At 36.2% G+C, this 25,093-nt stretch overlaps 5 protein-coding genes across 11 annotated transcripts in view; all 5 read right to left on the bottom strand.

Annotated features, from left to right (window-relative positions):
• Positions 1-6,097: 6,097 nt before the first annotated feature.
• LOC129240331 (succinate--CoA ligase [ADP/GDP-forming] subunit alpha, mitochondrial) lies at positions 6,098-8,972 on the bottom strand. The gene is made up of 5 exons (XM_054876075.1): positions 8,784-8,972; positions 8,081-8,298; positions 7,795-8,025; positions 7,109-7,393; positions 6,098-7,037 (listed from the first exon to the last, which is right to left on the bottom strand). Exons 1-5 carry the CDS (start codon positions 8,818-8,820, stop codon positions 6,822-6,824), a joined length of 987 nt encoding a protein of 328 aa, XP_054732050.1. The 5' UTR covers positions 8,821-8,972; the 3' UTR covers positions 6,098-6,821.
• Positions 8,973-10,715: 1,743 nt separating this feature from the next.
• Positions 10,716-11,803, bottom strand: LOC129240332 (zinc finger BED domain-containing protein 4-like). Its single transcript, XM_054876077.1, has 2 exons — positions 11,031-11,803; positions 10,716-10,976 (listed from the first exon to the last, which is right to left on the bottom strand). Exons 1-2 carry the CDS (start codon positions 11,793-11,795, stop codon positions 10,788-10,790), a joined length of 954 nt encoding a protein of 317 aa, XP_054732052.1. The 5' UTR covers positions 11,796-11,803; the 3' UTR covers positions 10,716-10,787.
• A 3,878-nt stretch (positions 11,804-15,681) lies between these two features.
• On the bottom strand, positions 15,682-18,752 carry LOC129240330 (GPI mannosyltransferase 3). Of its 2 annotated transcripts, none has more exons than XM_054876073.1 (8): positions 18,502-18,752; positions 17,904-18,118; positions 17,691-17,808; positions 17,276-17,625; positions 17,083-17,211; positions 16,765-17,019; positions 16,489-16,686; positions 15,682-16,426 (listed from the first exon to the last, which is right to left on the bottom strand). In XM_054876073.1, exons 2-8 carry the CDS (start codon positions 18,029-18,031, stop codon positions 15,892-15,894), a joined length of 1,713 nt encoding a protein of 570 aa, XP_054732048.1. In that variant the 5' UTR covers positions 18,032-18,118; positions 18,502-18,752; the 3' UTR covers positions 15,682-15,891. The 2 variants fall into 2 exon arrangements, with proteins under 2 accessions (XP_054732048.1, XP_054732049.1); XM_054876074.1 differs by having other exon boundaries at positions 17,904-18,053.
• Positions 18,753-20,121: 1,369 nt separating this feature from the next.
• Positions 20,122-25,093, bottom strand: part of LOC129240327 (longitudinals lacking protein, isoforms H/M/V) — a 45,358-nt gene continuing 40,386 nt past the window's right edge. For all 6 annotated transcript variants that reach the window (XM_054876063.1, XM_054876064.1, XM_054876065.1 and 3 more), the window contains exon 9: positions 20,122-20,186. In XM_054876063.1, the coding sequence (XP_054732038.1) occupies positions 20,137-20,186 (50 nt within the window). In that variant the 3' untranslated portion in view covers positions 20,122-20,136. The remainder of the gene's footprint in view (positions 20,187-25,093) is intronic.
• On the bottom strand, positions 21,633-23,304 carry LOC129240329 (glutaminyl-peptide cyclotransferase-like). Its single transcript, XM_054876072.1, has 6 exons — positions 23,085-23,304; positions 22,901-23,004; positions 22,335-22,620; positions 22,143-22,271; positions 21,876-22,083; positions 21,633-21,801 (listed from the first exon to the last, which is right to left on the bottom strand). Exons 1-6 carry the CDS (start codon positions 23,166-23,168, stop codon positions 21,656-21,658), a joined length of 957 nt encoding a protein of 318 aa, XP_054732047.1. The 5' UTR covers positions 23,169-23,304; the 3' UTR covers positions 21,633-21,655.

Genomic DNA, 25,093 nt, shown 5'->3' with positions numbered 1-25,093 from the left:
TTATTATTTGCGAAATACGTGTATAATTAAGTATATTTACTCATACCTGTGCTCATTCCGAATCTAGCAAGCATTATTTCGTCAAAATTTATAAAAAATTTTCCCAGTGAAGAACGTTTTTGTAGAAATAAAATAAAAACAGAACATTCTCGAGCTGAACAGAGACCGTAGAAAAATATTATAACGTCAAAAAAAAAAAATAATGCAAAAAGTAACGCAATTTGCTGGCTTACTTCTGCAATTTTCTGACTTACCTGGACGTAGTATTACCTAACTAAACCTCACCTAACCTAAAGTTATCGAAATCAATCCAATCGTACACAATGTGAGACAATCGAACCCATTGTGCTGCTTTTCTGCATTGCAAAAGGAAGTCATTTTTATTAGTTTGCAATGCCAACCTAACTCGACGAAACCTTGAATGGCTTATCCTAATCTCACTTCACTAAATAGAACCCTACGTAACACAATTGAACCGATTGCATTGTACTTCTATGTGTACTCGCTTCAAAACATCTACAAATAAACGTAACGTATCTTTACCTAGCATAACACAAAATGACATAAGTTTTCAGGAAATTCGTAACTAAAATCACCCTAACCAAACTTCATTAACCTGAACGAATCTAACGCAACCTGAGCTGAGTTTATTCCATGTAATACAAGAGTGGCTAATTTGAACATAAAATACTGTTAAAAAATGAAACATTTTTGAATTAAATGTTTTTATCAAAATTTACTTTTTTAATTCAAAAATTAAAATTACAATCTCAAAAATGTTTACTTGATCTTCTACGTTTGTAAGACGAATCATTTGTTTCACGTACAAGTGACCAGCAGTAATTTGACAACATTCCAATTTGGCTTTTTCCTTCGAAACGCTTTTCCATTGCCAATATCTCTTGCTGAAATCTTTCTCTCTGTTCATCGCTGAACTGACCTAGATTTTCTAAGGAATTTAAATGAGCATGCAAAATGAACGTTAATTCATGGAAAAAAGGCACATTTTTATGATTTTTTTTTGATGACACAGTTAAAATTTATTCGTCAAATCTTTTACTACATAAAACTATAGCATTTGAAGTATATTTTGTGAAATTTCCATCCAAAAATATTTAAAAATACGGCAAAAAAAGTAGTTTTGCGGTGCCCCTCATAACTCGGTGTTAAATCATCTGAAATCAAAAAACCAAAGTTATTTCGTTAGATAATCGTTTTCTCCGGGTAACGCCGAGAGGGTTTTTTGAAATTAAAAAATTTTCGATTTTTGGGAACACGTTAAAGTCAAAAACACGATTTTCGCGTAAAAAATCGGTGAATTAGTTACCGTAACAACAAAAGTATCAACAAATTCGAAAAAAACTCTTCGGCGTTACCTTGTAAAACATCTACAGAAAAAGTGTTCAAAATTTCAAAAGGATCGGTGCAGTAGTTTCAAAGTTATGAGGGGCACCGACTTTGAAAACGTAAGTTGTGGGAAAAACGCTTTAACGCTAACGCTAAACGCGGTTGAGCCAGGTAGGTAGCAACACTTACATGGCTGTCTCTTTGTAAGTTTTGCTCCGATTCATCTAAAATTTTCACAGAATATTCTTGAAAGGTTCTTCATTTAAAAAATCAAATATGCAAAAAAAAAATTTAAAAACGTATTCGAGCACATTTTATTGGAGTTTAAAAATATGTATATATTTGTGGTGCCCGTTGGAGAATAATGGCCAAAAAATTGCATCACTTTGAAAAAAAAACGTGGAAAAATTGCACAAATAAGAGCTTGTTATTGAAAATTTCTTTGAACGTCAATCGATCAATCTTAGAATTATATACATTCATAACTCCCCTTCCCAAGACCATATTGAAATAAAAAATCGGTTGAAAAATGGGTTAGTTATGTATTTTTACTTCATCAAAAACACCATAAGTCGGGTTTTTAACAAGGGTGTTTTGAATTTTCTAAACACAGATTTGTGTTGTATTGGTCTTGACCTAAAACGTGCACTATATCACTTGAAGAGTTTTTTCTATTTTTTTTTTAAAGTGCTCTTATTAATAAAACCAATGAGAAACTTGATTAAACAATAAAAAACCTACATAAAAACCCTGTCATACACTTTCGTCGTCGAAGACTGTCCTAGTAGCGCTAGACCTGAAGAAAACTTTCGACACAGTTAGCCATTCCACGCTACTAGATGACATTGTAAAGTCGACACTCCCATCCGAGGTGGTCCGCTAACTATCTGAGTGGTTGACACTCGTCAGTAATCTTTCGAGACTAAATCTCTAAACAGAGGAAGATAAAGCATGGTGTTCCACAGAGCGGTATCCGTTCACCCTTGCTTCTCGACTTCTATATATCGAAGCTCCCCCAGCCACCAGAGGGAGTCTTCCTGGTCTCCTACGCCGACGATTACACGATAATGGCGTCGGGTAATGACATCGGTGGCCTCGCTTTTTCGCTGCGAGGAATCTACAACTTTCTCCCACTAAGACCACGTCGAGCCTCTTTACCACCTAGACAAAGAATGTCAAAGTGATCTCAAAGTCAAAGTCGACGACACACCAATTCCGACTGTAAACTACCCCAACATTTTGGGAGTAACGTTCGAAAATTTGCCCAAAGTCGCAACAAGGTCCTCAAACCGCTAGAAGGTAGTAGTTGACGCAAAGACAAAGAAATATTCCCATCGACATTTAAGGCAATTGGCCGACCGGCCCGTTCTAAACTTCGCTGCGCCTGTCTGGTTGCCTAGAACTAGTCACAAAGCCTCAGACATGCCAAAACTTTATTATCGGACAGCGACGGGATGCCTCCTGATGTCTCGTCTATAGCACCTACATCACGAGGCACAGATGCTTTCTGTAAAGGAGCACAACAAACTGCTCAGCAAACAGTTCCTGCTAGGGTGATACTGGAGGTTTCATGTATGTAGACATCTGCTTGAACCAGAGCCGCCTCCCAGGCACTACGCCAGGACAAAATGAATCGACAACTACAGGGCCAGCACAGTGTTTAGACAGACTATAAACAACATTCATTGGGGGACCTTTACCACCTTCTTAAGCTCCCAATCCCCGAATACCGTAATCGGAGTCCAACCACCACCCACAGAGATGAAGAGCTCCAGCTACTCCAAGAGGCCCGCTGAACCTTAACACAACTGTGTTCTGGATATTGTACCAGGTTAAACTCCTACCCAGGGTTTGCATTGCTGACTGTCAAATAGCAACAGCAATAGTAATTTGACTATTTCATTTTCAATGCATAGTCGTTTTTTGCGCAATAACCGTGACTATCGCTTTAGCTATGAAATAGCTGCATGTTAAATGGAAATGAAACATGCAAACACTCAAATGAACCGAACTGCTTAACTGACGACTATGAACGACGAATAAGTGTAAGCCGACAGCCACAGTTCTTCGTGTAACAGTTAACTATAACTATAACTATAACAGTTAACTAAAAGAACTATAGTTGTTTGAATGCATCATTGTAATAACTGCGACAATTGCTTATGCTGAAAACAGTGAAGCCAGCACGGAATTTCCTTACCGCATGCCCTTACCGTGCACAAAACTGAGCAAAACTATTTCCCGTAGATAACAGCTGTTTTAGTTGGTTACATACATACAAACAATATTTACAAAATACATCGGTGACAAAATGGATGAAGAAGACATCGAAATTTGCGACTTATTTCTTAATTTATTTCAACTATATATTTTATATAAAAAATACAAGGACCAAAAAAAGTGCAGAAGGTATAAAGTTCGGCTATTAAATAGGAGTTGGGGCACAAGTTGTTATCAAATCCAAGTGTTCCGCCGAATGAAAACATTGGAGCCTGATAAATTGTTTTCACACACAAGGATGTCCCCGCCTGTGTATGAGCTGCTTTTAAAATTAGTGAGCAGTTCCTTGAGGAAGCCAAAATAGCGGATTGGTCCTGAGGAAACACTATCTTTAGTTTTGCTGTATGCATATTGAGAAAGCGAGGCTTCAAGTCGATTAATATTTATTTCTTATTGGTTGTTTAGATATTTGTCACAAGATGTAGTAGTTCTTTTATTATTGCAAAATTCAGGTACAATGTATACATATTTAAAAAACCACAGTATTCTCGTATACGCATATTTACAAAGTTTACATATGTACTTAAAAAACCCAGCATTCAGGTATACGCATATGTACATATATTAACTAAATATGGGATATGTATCGGTCATCGCTATCCAAGCTATTGTCGCAGTTATTACAATGATGCATTCAAACAACTATAGTTCTTTTAGTTAACTGTTATAGTCATAGTTATAGTTAACTGTTACACGAAGAACTGTGGCTGTCGGCTTACACTTATTCGTCGTTCATAGTCGTCAGTTAAGCAGTTCGGTTCATTTGAGTGTTTGCATGTTTCATTTCCATTTAACATGCAGCTATTTCATAGCTAAAGCGATAGTCACAGTTATTGCGCAAAAAACGACTATGCATTGAAAATGCCATAGTTGAAGTTCAGTCAGCAATTCGAACCCTGCTCCTACCTACCCAAAATTGCCCCCGACATACCAAACATATGTCCGGCATGTTAAGGCTAACCACCTTATCACATGCCCACTCATCTAACATCTCTCTCCCTGTGGACCCAACCTGACGAAACAACAAGTTTCCTGAGCTTACCATTAGATGAACTAGTTACTAAAAAACCTTTTGCCGTTCGGAAATATTTTGAGTTATATACTAGATAAAAGAAATGATTCTACAACTTACACAATTCAAGCTATACCGCAAAGCATATGTAAAGAACTTTGAATGCAAAATCAAGTAAATCTGCATATACTTTAAAATATCAATCCAAAAAGTTTTTGGAGTTACAATAAAGCTAGAAAAGGCGTTTCAAATATCCCAAAGGTTCGAAGTCTACTTCGGATGCAGCTAATCTCTTCGCAGACTTCTTCTAAAAATTTGTGGTTGAGGACGATTTGGCTGATGCCGATTATGTGAATATTCTTTAACAAAATAGTAGTGTTTTAAATACTAATATATATATAGGCTCTTTTGTTCTTTATGACGATGATATATAATATTTGAAGGAATCGCGAAACTCAAACATTGTTCCCAAACGGAAGTGTCTCCATTCAAAAATTGTCCTTTAATAGTTTTCATAAATGATTGGAAATTATTTTTTATTTTTAAAAGCTTGCATGATAATAAAATTATTAGTAAATTCAAGCAAACGCAGCGCTAGCAGCAGAGGCTTTAGGCTGGCTGGTGATGTGTATTGGATCAGATACGACAGAGTAGGTCGGTGTCCTTTAGAAAAGTGTAAACATTTTTTTTTGTTATCTTCAGTGCCATCTTTTAAAAGTTGAAGAGGATCTCTGTTGCTGGAGTGGTGATGCTTTTGAGAAGCAAGTTCTTTGCAGGATACCAGTAGGTGATGCACACTGCTTGTGGCTTGGCAGAGGGGGCAGGTGCTGGATATACTATCCTGTAATAGGTGAGCGCTAGTTATTATGGTGTGTCTAATACGAAGCCGTGTGTATGGGGTAATGTGGTTGGTGGGTACCGATGATGCATAGGCAGGTTTTGTACGTTCGGTGTTTATAATACAACCATTCACGAAATAACTTTGTTTACCTCTGTTCATGTTTTGCAAATAAGGCGCAGGTGTGTATAGATGAGGGAATTGGAAATGAATTGAGTAGTACATACATTCCTAAACTAAATAAGTAAAATAAGAAAAAAACCCAAGCGGTTTAACTCCTTAAAATTTCGGGTTATGTATGTTGTTGTTGCTGTAGCAGTATAAACAAACAATGTACGGGGAATGCTGCTGGAGTGACAGTCCTTAGCCGGGTCATTTCGGTAGCGAAGAACCGATTGTTAACGTAGATGTCGAATTCCTCCTGGTGATAAAAATTGTAAACATACTTTCACATTTATTGTATGTGTCGATATATATAAATTCATAAGAATCACATTGAATGAGTCTTGTCTTACTTTACTCCTTGTTTTTCCCCTTTACTTTCTTTATTGGGAGTTTGTTTCATCACAAACTGAAGTACTCACTGAAAATCAGTATAGCTTCTAAATTTAAAAACACTGTTAATTTTTTTATTTAATACATTTTATTAAAGTGCATACATACAGATGTACACATTATAACATTTACTTTTGTTCATGTCGATAGTTAATTAGCGAAGTTTTTTTCTTATTTATGCGTTTATAACGATTCACTTTTATTTAATATTTCAATTTAACACTTTCAGCCTAATCACAAATAGGTTTTTTTGCTGACAAATAGGATTGTGTTTTGTTATTATACATGTACAGTTTTTAGTGCATGCAGCTCACATAGTGAATAATTTCTAAATAAAAAACATAGCACAGGCAAAAATATTTTGCACGATCGCTTAATTTAAATATAAAGTGCAGTGTAAATCTTAACTTCGGTGCAATTTGAGTGCATATTTTACATTGTAAACCTAAAGGCTCATGATGGATTAGTATAACTTGGTGGTAATATGTACTATTTCATTAATTTGGTTCTGATACTATTTTTGTGGCAATTGTATTCGTGATTATTTTGTTTCGCACTTTGCTTTCGGCAGTTACGTGTACTAACGCTATGCACAAGTGATTCTGTCCCATGTAATTTCTTTGTTATAATTATTTAATTCATCTTTCAAAGGCCCATCATGCATTTCCCAGGACGTCGTATTACACATTTACATTTTACTTAGTTTGTCGCTCGTATATTTGCATTCATATAGTTTTTCAGTTGCTTGTTGGCTTATGTTGCTGCTGCTTTATAGTTTTTGGCTAAATTCTAGGCTAACTCCAGACGCTTCATCTCTTTGTACAATTCCTTGCCCATTTGTGCAGGACTCCTGGTCACAATAACACCAGCTTTTTCGAGCGCTTTAATTTTGTCGCCAGCCCCACCCTTACCACCTGAGATAATGGCACCAGCATGGCCCATACGACGACCAGGTGGAGCGGACAGACCGGCAATGAACGATACAACCGGCTTGGCTTTGATGCCCTAAACCGAAAAGTGAAGTATTAAATAATTAATATGCAAAATTTTTAAGGAAAACTATATTTCTTTCTTACGCTATTATGTTGTGTCAAATATTCAGCAGCCTTTTCCTCAGCAACACCACCAATTTCACCGATTAATATGATTCCTTTAGTATCAGGATCCTTCAAGAAGATTTCGAGACAATCGATGAAATCAGTGCCGTTAAACGGATCACCACCAATACCAACACACAATGTTTGTCCAAGGCCAACTTCTGTGGTCTGATTTACGGCTTCATAGGTGAGTGTACCTGAACGTGATACTACACCGATTTTACCACGTTTGTGAATATGGCCAGGCATAATGCCAATTTTGCACTATAATAATTAAATAAGAAATTAAAAACTGTGCAATTTTAAATAACTTATACATTAAGATTACAGTCGCTCGTAACTAAAATTAATAACAAAATACGGATGTAATTAATAACAAATAAAATCTTGTAGATTCGGTCACGTCTCTAGAATTATAATAGATTCCTTTCTAAATATTTAGTTTTTCTCAATTCTCATACTGTAATAATCTTTGACTTTGGACTTTGAACTCCAGCAGTTAGATCTATACAGATGACTTTTAAGACAATACTATTACTCTTGGTCTTATCAATACAAAAGGCTCGGTGCAAAATCAAATAAAAAAATGTCATATATGTGTGACATAAATCAACCTTTGTCTCAAACATACATATGTATTTTTCGACCCTCTTTAATGTACTCACTCTTTCTGGCGCAATGATACCCGGACAGTTAGGTCCAACAAGACGTGACTTGCTTTGCGTTAAGAGAGCATGTTTTACGCGCACCATATCATGTTGTGGAACTCCTTCGGTAATGCACACAATCAATGGAATTTCTGCCTCCAGCGCTTCCAAAATAGCAGCAGCAGCACCTGGTGGTGGCACATAGATAACAGTTGCATGGGGATCGGTGGCTTTTTTCGCTTCAGCTACCTACGAAAATCATTATATTTGACATGCTTTCAAATAAAAAAGTCATATAACCTACCGAAGCAAACACCGGTAAGCCAAGATGTGTAGTGCCACCTTTTTTGGGAGAGATTCCACCAACGAGTTTGGTACCATACTCCAAAGCTTGCTGACTATGGAAAGTACCTTGTTTGCCGGTAAATCCTTGGCAAATCACACGAGAATCTCCGGTTAATTGTAAATTGCCGCGAGTCTTGGCATATTCCGAGCTAAAACGGACACCGGCAGAGAAGCTATCTATAAAATAAAATTACACATGACAACTTGCTTGCGGGGTACAATAGATCTTCCCGGTCGCAGTGCTACATCCCCTCATAACATCTTTGCGACTTGCATAATAAATGGAACATTAATATAACACAAAAAGAGGAGGAGAATACGTGGCTCTAACAGAACATAAAATTTAAAAAGTAACCCAGATGACTTTCACTATTAGACTTAAAATACAAAAAGTTCTCCGATTTCCCCTTCTCTTTGGATTCATGGTTAGTAAAATATTTCATTCACATTGAAAACGCTTTTAATAATTGCCAAGTGACGACAGTATAACAACCGATTGTGATTTTTATTTATACAATAGATTGATAGTTTATATTGGGCTGTAAATTGATTTATCACTGTATTTTTTCGGTGCGCAAAGTGGTAGATCACTAATTTCGCCTTACTATTCCAAGTTATATAATTTTTACTGTAACACCACTTTTTCGGGCTTCTTTCCTTACCTCGAAGTTTTAGTAGTGTTCTCGATGTAGCAGCCATTATTAATTCCAATTTTCAATGCAGCGTAAACTTTTTAAAGTTTTAGGAAAAACAAAAATTAAACAGATTGCAGCAGTGGGATCTAATTAATTTTTTCTTCCGTTCGTTCGTGTGTGATATCAGTGCCGACCAACATAAGTAGAGGTTGAATGTACCGCCAGGTATGTTATATTTTGGGAGAAATAAAGTACGCGGGAATTTTTTCCCCCTAACATGTGATATTAATGTAGCTCGTAATATACACAGTAACAAAATAACAGTAGCAAAACATTCAAAAAATGTTGTTCGTGTCAGTAAGAAAAGCTTTAGAACATGTTTAAATGCAGAGGTACAAACTAAACGAACTAGTAATTATATTCTTCTGTATATATACAGATAGAATTTCAAAAATGAATGAGGAACCGGGAAATCACTTATGCCCGAGGTCAAATACTGTTTGTGTACAAAAATATATGTAACATGCTTTACCTCTATTTACCCTCACATGAAATTACATGGCCTATGGAAAATGTCTATTTTACCGTAGCTTCCTGCAAAGAACTAATTTCTTTATTCCAAAATGTAGGCAACACTCTCACTGCATTAACAATTTTGGCTGTTCGGCTGTTTGGCCACCTTATTACCTGTTGTCTCTATTGCTCAATACATCTTGTAATCGATGAGTATTTAGTAGGAAATCAATGAAACTACAGTTGAGAAATAGACAACAGCTCAGCCAAATATTAACGCACATCGACAACTTATTCCGTGGTTATGTTGAAATTTTGTTTCGCGAACTACGTGCCATTGTGGTTACTTGTAACACTAGTTCAGAGAGAGCCAACCGTCTCAGTGAGCAAAATTTGTCCGGCCCAAGGATGATCATTACCTGGTTTGGTAATTCAAAGCAAAATTGTACGAGTAACTTCGGTTGCCACGCCACCGATGACTCGGCAGCAAAGTTCTGTCCGCTTATTTCAAACATATTCATACGCGTGTCTAATCCATCCTTGTTTAGACGACAAAAAAGTAATATGAGTAACAGTTACGATTTTTTTTCGTATGTACATATATCACCAACACAATCCGGTTACGTAAGCAGTACAGCTGATTTTATCAAAATCGCTGAGAGCCGGTCAAAGGTCTGATGCTGGCCACATATATCTATATATCGTAAACTGTAATATTGCCATACACAAAAATTATTAAAGCCAGTAAAGTAAATATCGAGACCTAGCGCATCTGCGGGCTTGAAGTTCCAATAACATTTTCATAAATGTTTCGGCTTGTCTCATTAAATGTCTGTGGCGTTTTTTGTCCAAAATACATTTTTTACATATTCGTTATTCATTTTTAATGCTTTTTGTGACTATTGTAAATAATTACTTCAATAATTCATATTGGCAAGGAAAACAATTTCAGTATAACAGAATGCAACTCTGTAAACAATTTCGAGCAATACAGTTCTAATAGCTAATAGCTCCTGGTGACGCTCAAGCATGCATGACACACGAACTTGCTTCGTGTCACACATACTTGTTGTCGGCTTTTGAATGATGAAAATCAAAAATTTTAGATATTAGCGTCAAGCACCCGACACACACACATATAAGCTGCAGAATAGAGCTGGCAAAAGATCGATGTTTGTCCACATCGATGTTTCGATGTTTTTTATTTGAAAACATCGATTAATCGATTAAACATCGAAGTTAGTAAAAGAATTTTTTTTTTTTCATTTATTTAATATTGACTTCATTATTCAACATATATATAAAAAAATAACAAAATAATGTTTTTCAAACAAACTTAAATTAACAGTATTTTGATTTTTTCAAAACAAATTAGATTACGAAAATATTATTACTTAACTTAACACTATTTAAAGCTTTTAAAAACAAATGAAATCCAAAATATAATGATAACTTAACATAACAGTTTTGTGAGTTTTTCAAACAAATTAAATTATGAAAATATAATGACTCAACTTATCAGTTGTTTGAGATCCATTCATTTTTATTTAGGAAAACCAGCATATCCACATTTTTTGGCTTTAGTGAACTTCGTTTTTCACTCACTATTAAACCTGCTTTGCTGAACATACGCTCACTTTCAGTTGACGTAGCCGGTACGCAGAGATATTTTTTTGAGCTCATCTTCAATGGCTCATCAGTCGAGATCTGAAAAAAGTTTAGTATTAATTATAATGCTAGATTTTATATAGCATGAATTACCTTCCAGTAGTCTAAAGGGTTTAAACTAGAGTTTATATTTTCCATGTTGAAGTATTGACGAAGGGTCAAAATCGAATCAACTCGGGAATTACGAATTTTTTGAGTTTTGTTTTTTTCCAAAAAATTAAGAAGTGGAGTTTTATCGCATAGTGGTGTTGGCAGGCTAGATATATTTGGAGGGTGATTTTCTTTGTAAAGTGGCGAAAGTTCATTTTCTAAAAATTTTTCGGCTTCTATAGAGTTTGTATTTGAAAAAAAACCCTCCTTTTTAAAACGCGGATCCAGTAATGTCGACAAACGAGTCACAGTTCTTTTTTCATATGGCAGTAGTCTTTGCCGTATGCCTTCCATTAGCAAGTTGCATACGTTACGGCCATCATCAGTTTCTAGTCGATCTTTGATTTCACTCAAATTATGCAAAAGTCCGCTAACCAATGGTATAATTAGCGAAACTGTTACATTAGAGCTGGATGATGTTTGTACCGTCGCATCCTCGAATAGTGAAAGAACCTGCTTTAAATCTTCCAGAACAGATAGCTCATCAACTGATAGAGGTAGTATTGCTTTCGGAGTATCTAACAGGACTTTAGCAATAGCTGACTTTGTGGCCAAAATGCGCTCAATCATGTAGAAAGCACTATTCCACCTTGTAGGGCACTCCTGTTTTAGACTATATGGCTTCATTGGTTCCTGGGCTTGCTTAAATTTTGCATACGCTATTGAGCTGCTCTTGAAAAACGAAACTATGCTTTTGCACTTTCCCATAATTGTCTTAATATTTTCAAGGGGAAAACAGCTTTGGACAATTAAATTAATGCAATGAGCAAAGCAAGGCACGTTTCGCTTTTGTAGAATCTCACATGCTTTTACAACGTTCCTCGCGTTGTCTGTAACAATTGCGCTGACTTTGTCAATAACTTGCCATTCCACAAGGACTTCGCGCAAAGAATTTGCAATATTTTGCGACGTGTGGTTGGTTTCTTCAATGAGATTTTTGGTTGACAAAACAGCTGCTTTTAGCTCAAAGTTGTCATTGATGAAATGGCAAGTGACTGTCATATAACTTTCGTTAGCCCGTGACGTCCAGCAATCTGTTGTTATAGCGCAATAGTCCACTCGGTCCAGAATACAGTGTAATTTGTCTTTCATATTTGTGTAAAAGTCTTGATTGCATGTGTTTCTCAATTTGTTACGAGAAGGCAGCTCGTAGCGAGGATCCAATGTACTGACAAAATTACGAAATCCTTTGTTTTCAACAACTGAGAACGGTCGCATGTCGGAGCATATATAGTGCATTAGTGAGCTATCAAGACTCTTTTTCCTAGCGGAAGATGCTTCGTATTTTTTTTCAATGAAGGACAAAATAGACCCTGAAGATTTCGGAAGCTCGCTAACAGTTAATCCTGGATGCATCCGTTTCAGGTGTCCAGCCAAATTAGTGGTATTGCCACATGTTATATATGTTTTTCCACACTGAATGCATTTAGCTGAACTGCCATCCTTTGATTTGTTAAAAAATTGCCATACAGCTGACTGACCGTACCTTGTTCTTTTTGCTGGGTTTTCTTCTTCCATCTCCTTTGAGCTCGTCTCTGAAACTGCAAAAAAAAAACAAAAAATAATTTGTAGTATTATATATATGTATGTATGTACAAGTACTCTTATACACCTAGTCATCACTTTGCGTTGGGTATACGTTCCCAAAAAGTACGACTCAAAGCGACGTCTAGGTGTAGATATTTTGTATTAACAATACGCACTCAGCTACATACATAAAACGATAATCTTACCTTTGCCACTAGAACTTTCTACAAACCGCTCCATTTCAATCACTGCCTGCCAACACCAAAAGCCTAAAATTTAATAATTTTCATATTAAAATGGTATACTTAATCAGTTTTTTTAATGTAGAAAAGTTTTTTAATGCATAAAAGTTTCTTACTTACCACTTTCGTTCCACGTGCAATTACTAAGTGATGGTACAAAATTTGCGAAAACATCGAACATCGGTTTACGAACATCGATGTTTCATTTTCAAATTGAAACATCGATACATCGATATAACATCGATATTCCGCCCAGCTCTACTGCAGAACATGCATGCTTGAGCGTCGCCAGGAGCTATTGTGGATGTGGGAAAAAGAAAAGGTTGAAGTGCAGTCCCGTCCGAATTGAGAATTTTTATATTTTAGAATTCAGACGCACGCATTAATGCACTAATTTAAAAGTATTTGTTTTTCTCGAGGGCAAAAATGTAATGTATTTTACAGCAGTGCCGATCAGATGGCTGCAATATCTGACACCCAAAAAGTACCCACTATACCACAGACAAACAAAGTGAAAACCGGTTTATTAATTTTTTATTAATAACTTTAATTCTTCCAGAGGCTGGTGCCACTATGGAGTTTATCTGCCCTGCGCACGGTTAGAAACTGGTCAAGTAACTATGTTGCCCTCTGCTGTAGAACTCTGCAGCCGCCATCGCCCCGCTTAGCGCGGCCATCTCCCATCATCAGGGCACTACAGAAGCAGCGAAATGCACAGTATGGTCAACGCAGACCGAGGAATTTTAAGCTGTTACAACTTAACTGCAACAAACTCTCTAGCAAAAAATATTGATAGTTGCGTTGGTGCCCTTATCAGAGTTGAAAGCCGATTAGTAGTTGGTGACTCGAATGCGCATCCTTGGCATTCAAGCCGGTCAAATTATCGGAGGAAAAATTCTCGGCCGAGCAGAGAGACGATTCGACAACGCCCCCACTAGGATACTGTTGCAGCTTGCCTCGCCTAACAATTGTTAGAACTAGTCTGATTAACGCGGAACTTAAACTTTCTATTCTCAGCGATGTACGCGTTGGTATACACGCATTCCGTGATCACATTCGATCTCATTTCCCCGTATAAGCAACCGTTTTAGTAAACGAGCGAGACTAGACAGGGCTAGTCAGGATGTCTTCTGATGTTCCCAATACAACATCTTCATGACGAGGCCCATATGCTACCTGTGAAGGAGCATAATAAACTGCTCAGCAAGCAGTTCCTGCTAGGGTGTTACCGCAGGTCTCACCTCTGCAGACACCAGCTTGAGCCTGAGCCACCTCCCAGGCATGACAGGAGTTACCTCCTTAATTACGCGGACGAGATTCAGGACAAAACAGACCGGCAACTACTGGGTCGGACAGTGTACAGACAGGCAATCAACGACATTATTCGGGAGACTTTTACCACCTTCTTACGCTCCCGACCTTCGAATGCCGTCATCGGAGTCCAAGCATCACCCATTGCAGACGAAGAGCTCCAACTTCCCCGAGAGTTCCGCGTAACCTTGGCACAACTACGTTCTGCATACTGTAGCAGGTTGATCTCCTACTTATCCAGAATCGACCCCGACATACTAAACAAATGTCCGGCATGTGAAGGCACCCCGCACGACACAACCACCTTTTCACATGCCCCATCAAACCTACTAATCTAACACCCCTCTCCCGCTGGACCCAACCTGTCGAAACAGCAAGTTTTCTGGGCCTACCGTTAGATGAGCTAGACGAAGACGACCGATGATTACACTATATTGACTGGGCAAAGTTACTGCTACAACAACGAGCGAGACCGATCACTCGAATTAAAGATCTCTTTTGAGATATCCGGCAACTGGTAAATCAACACAAGTGGACTAATTGAGTAAATCATTTGAATACCCGCAGCTGCACCTCTGGTGTGAACACGCTCTGGTCCACACCGTAAGGTCCCCATCGAACCGGACGAAGGGTTGCAATCAATTTTGGTGGCTCGTATTCTGTCGGACCTGAAACAATGCGAGTGCTATTTTAGCAGGCAATTCCTGCATCCTTCGGCCGACAGAAGCAACGTCATTTCCCCAAATATTGGCACAATCTGCTTAACAGTGTACCGTTTGCTTTCTCTAGCGATGAGATGAGGTGGTCATCAGAAAAGCTCAAGCTTACAAGGCCATTGACTGTAAGAGAATAAAAATGCTGATCTTGAAAAATATTGGTCCAATATGAGTAGCCAACATCTCTAAGATATTTAATCTCTGTGGTCACCTTCCCATATCTAAAAAGTGGAAAGCAAGAATAGTTGCCCCATTACTGAAACACTCCGGCCAAGAGGAAACTTATTGCCCAATATCTCTCCTTTCCCAGTAAAGAACACAATTGAAGCTCTCCTACTTCCGGTGCTCATAATGCATGCTATTCTGTGTGGTCCAGTGATTAAAGACCTAATCAATAATCAACATATGTAATAAAATTGTATGAATCTTAGGTAAAAACTTTATTTTAAACATTTTAATTCTTAAGATCTCAATAACTTCATAGCCTAATTTTCCAGTTTTACGAAAATACCTACTTTAATCTAAATTTGTAACAAGAAAATATATCCTGCAATCAGATACCTGGGTAGTCATGAGAATATATATATCAGTTTATGTACGGTGGTGTGGTTTGAATTTAATAGGATAAAAACTTACTGTTCTATTTTTTATTGACAAGATATTGTAGAAGTATGTCTAAGTAAACACTGACAAATTACATACTGAAATAAATAAACACAGGGATCTTACAGATATACATATGTACGTAAGCACAGGAGCAAAAATGTCTCTTGCACTATTTAGATACGTTTTTTTTTTTTTTTTTTTTTTCAAAAACAAAAATAATATCAGTTTTTCATTTTGCTTTTATATTGCAGCGCTACATATATATATATACTATATATATAATAAAAGCTAAGCATCTCTGAAGGGTTAGGCAATTTATGTAAACTTTCCTAACCATAAAATCAAACGTGATTGATGTGTGCTTTCTTGAATTCAAATGCAAGTTCGCATTTTGTCTATTGTTCAATTGAACATATTGTGGTGGTTTTCTGTGTCTTCAGCGGTGTTAGCGCCGTTGTTGTACGGAATATCTTCCACTACTTTTGATCCTTGCGAAGTCGTTTGTTCTGATGTTTTGTACTCGTCTCTGTTGAAAGTATTTTCTTCTCCTGCCCGAAGACGTTGGTATACTAGTATATTTTTACCGACTCTGTTACGCACATGCTGCAAAAGAGATTTAACGTCTACCTCCTTTTCCTTCAGTAATCTCGACCATTCGTTCATCAACATTTGAGGAGCGACATTTTCGTTTACCTCTGCGTTGGAAATTCGATGCAAAATTTTGTAGCTCACTAGAAACTCACTTATTATTGGAGCTAATGGCTGATAGAGTACAATATGGGACGGCATTGCAGTACGCGGATATGAGGGAATATGGGAGCGTAACCAATGCACCGGCGATTGGTAAAATTGGTCGGCCTCATCGACGTAATTTGGTTTGTTTTGTAAATTAGGCTCGCACGTTAGGAAACGCATTGTAATGTTTTCATGAACGTGGCTGCAAACAAAATATTGACGGTATTAAAATACAATTTTTCTCAAGATTAATTAAGAACACACCTATAATACGGCGTAGAATGGCATGGCATTAAGAAGAGTATACTGGCCCGGTGCTCATTTTCATCACGGAAATCCCTTGCAATCTTTTGAATAGGTGTCATTACGTCCAATGGGCCTTTCTGGTGAACAGTACTTAAGTACCACGCGGGCAGAGCATTGCCAAAAACTATTACCAATGCGCTAAACCAAAGCACGCTCCTAATAAAGAGAAATAAATAATGAAAGAAGTAATATTAATTATTATTTTATAATTATTAAAAAATAGAATCCATGTACCTGGAAGCGTTATAACTCCAACGTGTAAGTGTATCGGCAGTTATATAGAGACATAGAGGCAATAAAGATGCGACAAAGCGAAATTCCTTGTGTTCAACAGTGCTTAGTACAATTAGTGAGAGTAAAATGGTAATAAGCAATTGCTTGCGTACAGGATAATTTTTTTTATGGCGAACAGTATCCATGACTCCGAAAATGAATGGTAAAGTGTTGATGCCCAATACAGTTGGTAAGCCAACGGTAAAGTACCAATACCTAAAATAATATAAAATCGCAATTACTCGTATATAGATAGTACCTAGTTAACTCATCACTTACCACGGATGGGAGCCATAGATACTTCCAATGTTATGAAGAATATTGTATTTGAAGAACTCGTATGGAGTAAAGATCAAGCTGCCGTGCCAGTACGTATCGATACACACACAAACTCCTGCCACCAACAAGCTGTTGAACATGTAAAGCAATATAATCAAAACGACATTTTGATTGATTTTAAAATTTAAATTACCCAATAACCAAAAAATGTTTAAAAATTAGGTCTATTGTTGACAAACGACTTTTACGCAAATGATAAATGCATAACGGTATCCAAATAACAGACGCGGTTGGTCTCAAGAAGCAACAGACTGCAGCAAACCACAAATATGTTGTAGTTTCCCCACTCCAAGGAAAGTAACTCAAAGCGATGGTAGTCAACGATGTTTCGAGCGTGTTAGATAAAGTTCGCGAACCGGTGTAGAACCAGAACCACGGCACTAGGATTAAAAAAAGGGCCCATTTCTTTTTGCCGGACCACACAAAAAATCTATAGTCTGAATATGCCGACAACATTGCTTGTAAAATGCGAGGAGAGATTACCTACAAAATAAAATGAGTATCAAATCTTATATACATATGTACATATATAAAAATATCAAACTTACCAACAATTGTGCTGTATCTAAGTTAAGTAATGCTAATGCTTTGTATATTCCCGCAATTAGTAATGGATAGAGATAACTCCGAATTCCTTGGACCCATTCCCATGTCAAGTAGCCATAACTGTTAAAGACAAATGCATACTAGTAAATAATTGTTTTTATGCACAAATACATTGTATAAGTATATTAGTATATAGGCATACAAAAGTAACTTACCCGAAAGTCAATTTATGAGCTACCTCCAAGCTCTGCCAGTATTCGTCCGGCACATAGTATGTTTGTACTATAAACACCGACGCAAGTCGCACTGCCAATATTATCAAAAATACCAGCAGCAAATTCATCCTAGTCCTAATACTTAAGCAGCTAAATAAAAAGTTGTAACTTGTTTAATGTAAGTCAATTTACAACGACTGGTGTGAATATCTAATCTGCTTTTCAAGAGAAATGATATGTTAAACAAATTCATTAAAGAATGTATGTATAAAATTACGTTATAAGCTAAAATACAGTTTGAGAAATAAACAAATAATAGAAAAATTATACCACTGATCCCACACATTGCAAGAAAATGAAAAGAAATGGTTCTCTGTGGGAGACTACCACGAACCGAAGTTTTTCCACTTACTTTGCATGCTATTGATTTTAATAAAAACAATTCATATTTTATGTGGGGTTTTTATATAAATTAAGCTATGCTTTCATAAAACGGTGCAGTCATGCATAAATTTTGCAAATTTTTCTTTCATAAAAATAATTTCGCGCAAATTAACCTAACCTTAAAATATGATGCGTCAACTGGTGGAAACTTTACCTGTTTTATAGTTTATTTTCTTAAATGTAATGAAACAGGTTCTGGCGATAGACTACTATACGCATATATTTGCTGCTTTGGCACACTTTTGTCTATTATGATTGAATAAATGTGATCACATTGACTTGCTAAAATATCTTTATTTTGCTCTGTTAATTCGCTGATTATAGAATGACTAAAAATAACATAACAAAAACTATCACGAACTCGGCACCAAAATAAAATCACTGGAAATGGTTGCTAAGCACGCTGTAACGTCATCGCGAAAAGCGCCGATATCCGTATCGTGAGCAATGAACTATTTCTTACTACGAGAGAGGCAACGCTGTTGTAAATTGCTCATAGTATGCTTTGGAAAGTAAGGTTGCGTTTTCATATCCATAATTGAATTAAGGCATTTAAAAGTACGTTCACATTTGCACTAATTACCAGTAAATCCACAAAATTATCCACGAAAATTAATAATGAAATTATATTGGTGAAATATTTCGGTGAAATTTATATTGGTGAAATTTTCGGTTTGGTTAATTATTTATGTTATGAAGAAAATACAAGGAAAAGGAATAGCTAAATTAATAAACAGTTGGAGGAAATCCGTAAACGACGTTTACTGAGGCTTCAAAAAATTATAGAACTATAAATTATAAAGAGCTCGTGAGTAATAATGAAAAACAAATAACAATAAAATGGGTACAAATATTATACTATTACGTCAGCAAATCAGTTGATTCTGTCAAATCCGCTGAAAACAGGGATCTAAACACCATCCGCAAACTGTTACAATAAAGATAATGATTCTCCCAAATGTAGAGTTATTCTTGATTTTCAGTTGCTATCGAATATTCTTCTTCTTCTTTTCGTTTGCTTATTTTCTGTACTGACGTCACGATAAATGGGAAGGCGTTTCATTTTATCATTCTTGTTTATGAGCTATGGTATATACGTTGAACGCAATTACTTTACAAATTTTTAGAAGATGAAACAAGAGCCATCCATTTTCAGACCAAATTTCAGTTAATATCAAATTGATAAGTAATGCTATTCCAGTACCGCCAGGCGTTTCAAGGAAGAACATATCACGTCAACCATTCGACACGACATTTGTCATTATGTTGTAGGCTAATTTTAGTTCGGAAAGCAAACTTTTTTTGTTTTCTTCAACAACTGCACCCAAATCGATGGCATTAAGCTGTTGCTCTCCTACTAAATATCGATCATAAGTGTCAAATACGTTACGTTATCTGTACGTTAGATGGTAAAGAGTAAATATGTATTAAATATGAAGCACAATTTTCTTCAAATGACTTCTAAGGCTAGCAGTGCAGTATCTTATACTGTCGATGACAACTGTAACCAGTGTTTGAATTAACCTCTTCGTAGCAGCAATATCAACGAAAACATTACTTTGCTCTCGCCACTGCTCTAAACTTGAACAGATGAGTAGTAGACCAGGTGCGCAAATCGCGCGTTCAATTATTTTGCTACGAGTAATAGTCAAAACAAATTTTCAGTGCTCTCTGTAGTTAAGGTAGTAGCAAAAAACTTGGAATTGGCCGGAGCGCTACTGCTACAGCTGCCTCTACTGCTCTCGCTTCAGCTGGGCTGGTACTATTCCCGTAGCTGCTATTTGAGCGTTCATTTTTGATTTTTTAGATGTATTTTGCATGCGTGTTTGCGGAGGTACACTGAAAAAATTAGGTACATACATATATCAGCATACTGTAGGTTGTAGGTTTGGTTGAAAATAGCTTAAAATTATATTTTTAATAGTTCTGAATCTTCCATGTTTTATGTTACAAAAATAAAATTCCGTACATGATGCGTAATATTTTGATGTCTTGACAATTTTTTTAACGATTTATTTATCTATATGTGCCTTTAATTTGGAATATAGCTCTATATCACATTCTATGTGAAATCAAAGATCATACATATATAAATACTATACATACATATAAATGTACCCAACTAACAAAGGGATATTTATACTTCAGAATATTAATTGATTTCCTTTTTTTTCGTAATTTTAGTATGTTTAATGGTGGAAGCTATTCAATATTGAGCAAGCAGCAAAAATACATATGTTAATGAAAACAAGCTGGATATTTCCAAGAATACATTCACTGATTAATATTTACCTCAAAGAAACGCTCTCTTTTGAAAGTACAGACAGACAACAGAAATCTAAATTTTTACTTTTTCGGTTGCGCTGGCCGAAAATTCAGCGATCTTGAACCTTTTTCCATTTTTATATATTTGAGGTAGGTAACAGCACCATTATTTGTACAACCCAGAGAGTTCTTCAGGGTTTTCCAGTGTCGCTAGCCTGTATTTTTCAGTTTTTTTGTTGTTGTCGCATTATCACTCGCCTGCTTGTTGAAATTCGCAGAGAAAAATCACCGAAAAATAGCACACAAAATGCATCTAACAGAACAAAAACGAACACTACTCAAACAGCAGCTATGGGAATAATAGCAGAGCAACAAAAGCGAGAGCAGTAGCGGTAGCTAGAGTACACATGAATAATTTCGCAAGTAGCGCCCTGGCAGATTCCAAGCTCTTTATTACTACTCCAACTACAGAAAGCACTTAAAATTTGTTTGACTACTGCTCTGAGTTACTAGCAGTAACGAAACGTGACTTGGAACAGAGGAAAAAAATTAATTCCCCGTTTTGCGCTACCTGCTCCGCTACTCATTTGTTCAAGTTCAGAGCAGTAGCAAAAGCAACCATTAAAACTAGGAAATAGCGGAGCAATTTCAATCCCTCTATAATCATCTATAGATGGTTGGAATAATATTTATCCACAAAAGTTGTCCAGTGAAGTCAAATCGTAGCTTCTAGGAGCCAATTGACATCACCGTTTCAGCTGGTTACTAGATTTTCAATGGTAGTGCCCAAAACATTCAATGTAGAATTGACTGTGTGGCAGCAAAAAGCGCCGACCCACTTATTAAGGGCTTAGCCATGCATTAAATAAATTTTTAACACATCCCAGATGTTATTTTTGCTGTCAAAGTTAAAAAATCCAAAGTTTAAATTCCAATATTTATATCATTAACAATTTTAAAAGTTTACATTTGAATACGTACATACATATATGTATGTGAGTATAAAAAGTGAGTCGAAAATTAAAATTTTACGTATATATTTATTATCGTTGTAAATATTTGTAAACAAAAGAACGGAAAATTTTATTAAAATTGCGAATTGATGGCCAATGCAAATTTGCTGCATTATCGTTTGGCGTGTGCCACTGTGGTGGAAATTCTCTCGGTATAAGATGTAAAACTGGAACATCTGGAAAATATCAAATGAAACGGTTAATAACGTATGTAATACAAATAAAAATACAAAAAAGTAATATGACGTACTTCGTTGCAGGAAAGGCCTGTGATCGTCATCGACCAACCCGGAAGTTGGTCGTTTCATAAATATTAAATTGCGACCCTCGAGTTGACCAGCTGCTGACAAAGACAGCTCGATTTCTGACAATGTGTGATGTAAGCCATAAGTATTCGGATAAAAACTATAAAATTTAGTATTAGCGGCGCCGATCAAATCGAGTAGCACCAAAACTTCCTAAAATAAAATAAAAAAAGATATAAAAACAACATTTCACTTCACATCGTTTCACTTACAATTCGGTCAATATTGCGGCGCGAACCAGAACGTGTATTGGACAGTTTATTTGCCAAGTGCCGTGAGCCATATAAAGAATCCGTTTCTGACCACTCTTTGATAGCCTCTTCACCATCGAAGAATATCAACTAAGAATGTATTGAACATTTTGTTAGATTCTCTCAAATGCTATAAATATACATAAACCCAACCATCAATCCAATATCTCTGCGGGCTTTAAATTTTCCTTGAAAAAACTTCGACAAAGTCTTGGCGGTATTTAATAACATAGCACACGGCACCGCTGAATCTATAGCACCCACAAAACCGGGATCATCTTTGAAATACTTGCTATCATAATGACAAGACAGCGCCAGGAAGTCGTGGGCGGTGGGATTTAAAACGCCGATAATATTAGTGAAAGTGACGTTACCCAATATCGGAACCTTTTGCGTAAATTCGTCTAGTTCCACGTTGAAGCCGAGTGTTTTCAGTTCACTGAGAAATATTGTATTCATTTACTATAAATCAGTGATATTTATGCATGTACAACTATAACCATATGTATGTATGTATGTTTGTATGTATGTATGTGAGTAAGCGCACATAGATTTATAACATTTAACGGGTTGGCGGATTTTTCAATTTTATGTGCATTACCATATTGGAATGTTTGAAAATACGAAACAGGAAATATACATATGTATATTTATGTTGTATTTGTATGTAGTATTAAATTGAATGTAAGAATCTGCTCAGGGCTGGCTGTAGCAGTTACCTCTTTATGAAATCTTTCACTTCGGTATGACCAACCGTACTCACAACTCTGGGACGCATTATGGCGGCCAGAGTGCGATTGAAATGTTGATTGTTATCTGGAAACTGCACAGAAACGTTAATTTATTTGAAATATGTATGAACATATGTATACAAATCAATTTATTAATACTTATTCAACCGACTTGTGCGAGTATGTTATCCGCAGCGAAAACATTTAATATTAGCAACTGAATGACAAGACCAGCAGTTAACACAACCCTGAGCATTGTGTTCCAATGCTTAACACCACAGTAAAAAAAATATGCTTTTTGCCGTAAAATTGCTTTATAGTCGCAAAGAAAATGTTCCGCTCACAGCATAAGCGCTCACCGAGTTGGAAATACCAAATGTAACTGAAAGTAAGAGTACAAAACCGTCTTTGATTCCAGCATTAGCGAATGAAGCTTTAAATTGGAGAAAAAAGATCTGTAAAATGTTAAACCAAAATACACTAGCTTTTGGAGCGACATAACACCGATACGGTTCCCAAATTAAGTCTCTCATTTTTTACACTTAGTACGAACATTAGGGTAGTTGTTTGCTGGTGAAATATGCGAAGTAAAAATATTCGCTGAAAAATAATAAGTTATTTGATAGCAAAGAGCCAGTTTTTAGTGCAAGTTTAACTCTGATTTGAATATTCAAGTTAAACTTAGTTTTAAAACCTACAACAATTAAACATTAAACAACACTAGAAAACCGAACCTAGCAAATGTGCAATTATGTGTTTTGAGTTCTAAAACGCGATGAAAATTTCATTTCGCAGGGCAAGTTTTTAAATGGTGGCATGAGTTGTCACACTGGCAGCATTCCCATGACTGTTTAGGTGAAGCTTTATAGCGCTAATTAATCAGTATCTGTCCGATTATGTGATGACCGCCCTGTGTGTACATATGTATATTTACTTTATCATCAAAAGTAATTAATTATTAGAAAAGTAATTTTTTTCTTTGAAAATTTAAATGGATACAGCCACATACATACATATGTAGCTCCAGTCACAGTTTCTAAGTTTGTAAATAATCGTGTTTCTTAAGGAATATCGCCATCTACATAAAACACCTGAATGAAAGAGATATTGTCAGGCCCTAAACAAAATTGGAGACAGGGCCGAGTTTGGCCTGGGTCTACGTTCGTTTACGTGTTTTACTAAAACTTTTATATAGAAGAATTTGCTTGGGAGAAACGCAAGTGCAACTTACTTCATACATACATACATATAATATGTACATGAAGGCAAACATTTCTATTTCTACTGTGACTAAATTGTTCACATAAAGCGAGCAGGGGTGTTCAAATCAATGAACAAACCACCATTTTAAGAGCCTATTAAAAAATGTACATTTCAAATACGATTATATGTATGTATGTATGTTTAAACAAACGCTTCAGAGTCTCATTTAAAAACATTTTGATTTTCATACACCAAACGACCGTAGTGGAAGACTTTTTGAAAATGTTCGTATTAAAAAGTAAAATAAACATCTAAGGTGCAAATTCTGGGTCGAAACGTTTTTAAAAGTAAAGCGTTTCCATTCAAAATTGGAAATTTAAATTTCCCTATGTATGGTCTGCTACTTTGAGTGAATAACACAGAATTTACTAAGGTTCTCAAAGAGAAAAATGCGGTTTATCACGGAAATACTAACGGGGTACTGGCTTGTGGTCATATGGCCGCCAGGTTCGGTGTTAGGCATGACAATTTTTCGAGGACCTGGCGACAAAATTAATACCAGTCTCGCTGGAAGAGCTAATCGAAGATCCAAAAGATCAGAGTGACTTCAGGATATTGAGTTTGATTTGGGATAATCTTTCCTGAATATAAGATTGTGCCTCTTACCTGAGCAATGAAATACTCAATGATGATTTGGCTTCAACCAGAGATTTCTCTTGAAAAACCCTGCATATGTGTAATAGTATGTACATATGTACATATGTAAGTGGGTAAAGGTCAAAATAAAGATATCCATCATAAAAATTATTATTATTTTTTTAAGATTTAAGGAATTTAATGTACAAGTACTTAAAGCAAAGTGTAATAAAGTGTATGGGGAGCATTGACATTTCGTAAAAAAATCCGCATTCCCGATGTGTGAAGCCCCGCTCTAATGCGCAAATATTTCACAAATGTATGTATGTATGTATGTAGGTC

The sequence above is a fragment of the Anastrepha obliqua genome, chromosome 3, assembly GCF_027943255.1.
Source record: "Anastrepha obliqua isolate idAnaObli1 chromosome 3, idAnaObli1_1.0, whole genome shotgun sequence".
Classification (NCBI taxonomy): Eukaryota; Metazoa; Arthropoda; class Insecta; order Diptera; family Tephritidae; genus Anastrepha; species Anastrepha obliqua.
This window is presented reverse-complemented; position numbering and strand designations above follow the sequence as displayed.

What these genes read in the sequence shown, in the direction of transcription:
- LOC129240331 (XM_054876075.1), bottom strand. Translation starts at nt 8,820, where the DNA reads ATGGCTGCTACATCGAGAACACTACTAAAACTTCGAG. An exon ending in AACACTACTAAAACTTCGAG is followed by an intron (nt 8,299 to 8,783) that starts GTAAGGAAAGAA and finishes TTTATTTTATAG; the next exon opens with ATAGCTTCTCTGCCGGTGTC. An exon ending in GTATCATTGCGCCAGAAAGA is followed by an intron (nt 7,394 to 7,794) that starts GTGAGTACATTA and finishes TAATTATTATAG; the next exon opens with TGCAAAATTGGCATTATGCC.
- LOC129240330 (XM_054876073.1), bottom strand. Translation starts at nt 18,031, where the DNA reads ATGAATTTGCTGCTGGTATTTTTGATAATATTGGCAGTGCGACTTGCG. An exon ending in TAGATACAGCACAATTGTTG is followed by an intron (nt 17,626 to 17,690) that starts GTAAGTTTGATA and finishes TTTATTTTGTAG; the next exon opens with GTAATCTCTCCTCGCATTTT. An exon ending in ATCTATGGCTCCCATCCGTG is followed by an intron (nt 17,020 to 17,082) that starts GTAAGTGATGAG and finishes ATATTATTTTAG; the next exon opens with GTATTGGTACTTTACCGTTG.
- LOC129240329 (XM_054876072.1), bottom strand. Translation starts at nt 23,168, where the DNA reads ATGCTCAGGGTTGTGTTAACTGCTGGTCTTGTCATTCAGTTGCTAATA. An exon ending in GTGAAAGATTTCATAAAGAG is followed by an intron (nt 22,621 to 22,900) that starts GTAACTGCTACA and finishes AATATTTCTCAG; the next exon opens with TGAACTGAAAACACTCGGCT. An exon ending in CAGGCCTTTCCTGCAACGAA is followed by an intron (nt 21,802 to 21,875) that starts GTACGTCATATT and finishes GATATTTTCCAG; the next exon opens with ATGTTCCAGTTTTACATCTT.
- LOC129240332 (XM_054876077.1), bottom strand. Translation starts at nt 11,795, where the DNA reads ATGGGAAAGTGCAAAAGCATAGTTTCGTTTTTCAAGAGCAGCTCAATA. An exon ending in ACCCTTTAGACTACTGGAAG is followed by an intron (nt 10,977 to 11,030) that starts GTAATTCATGCT and finishes AACTTTTTTCAG; the next exon opens with ATCTCGACTGATGAGCCATT.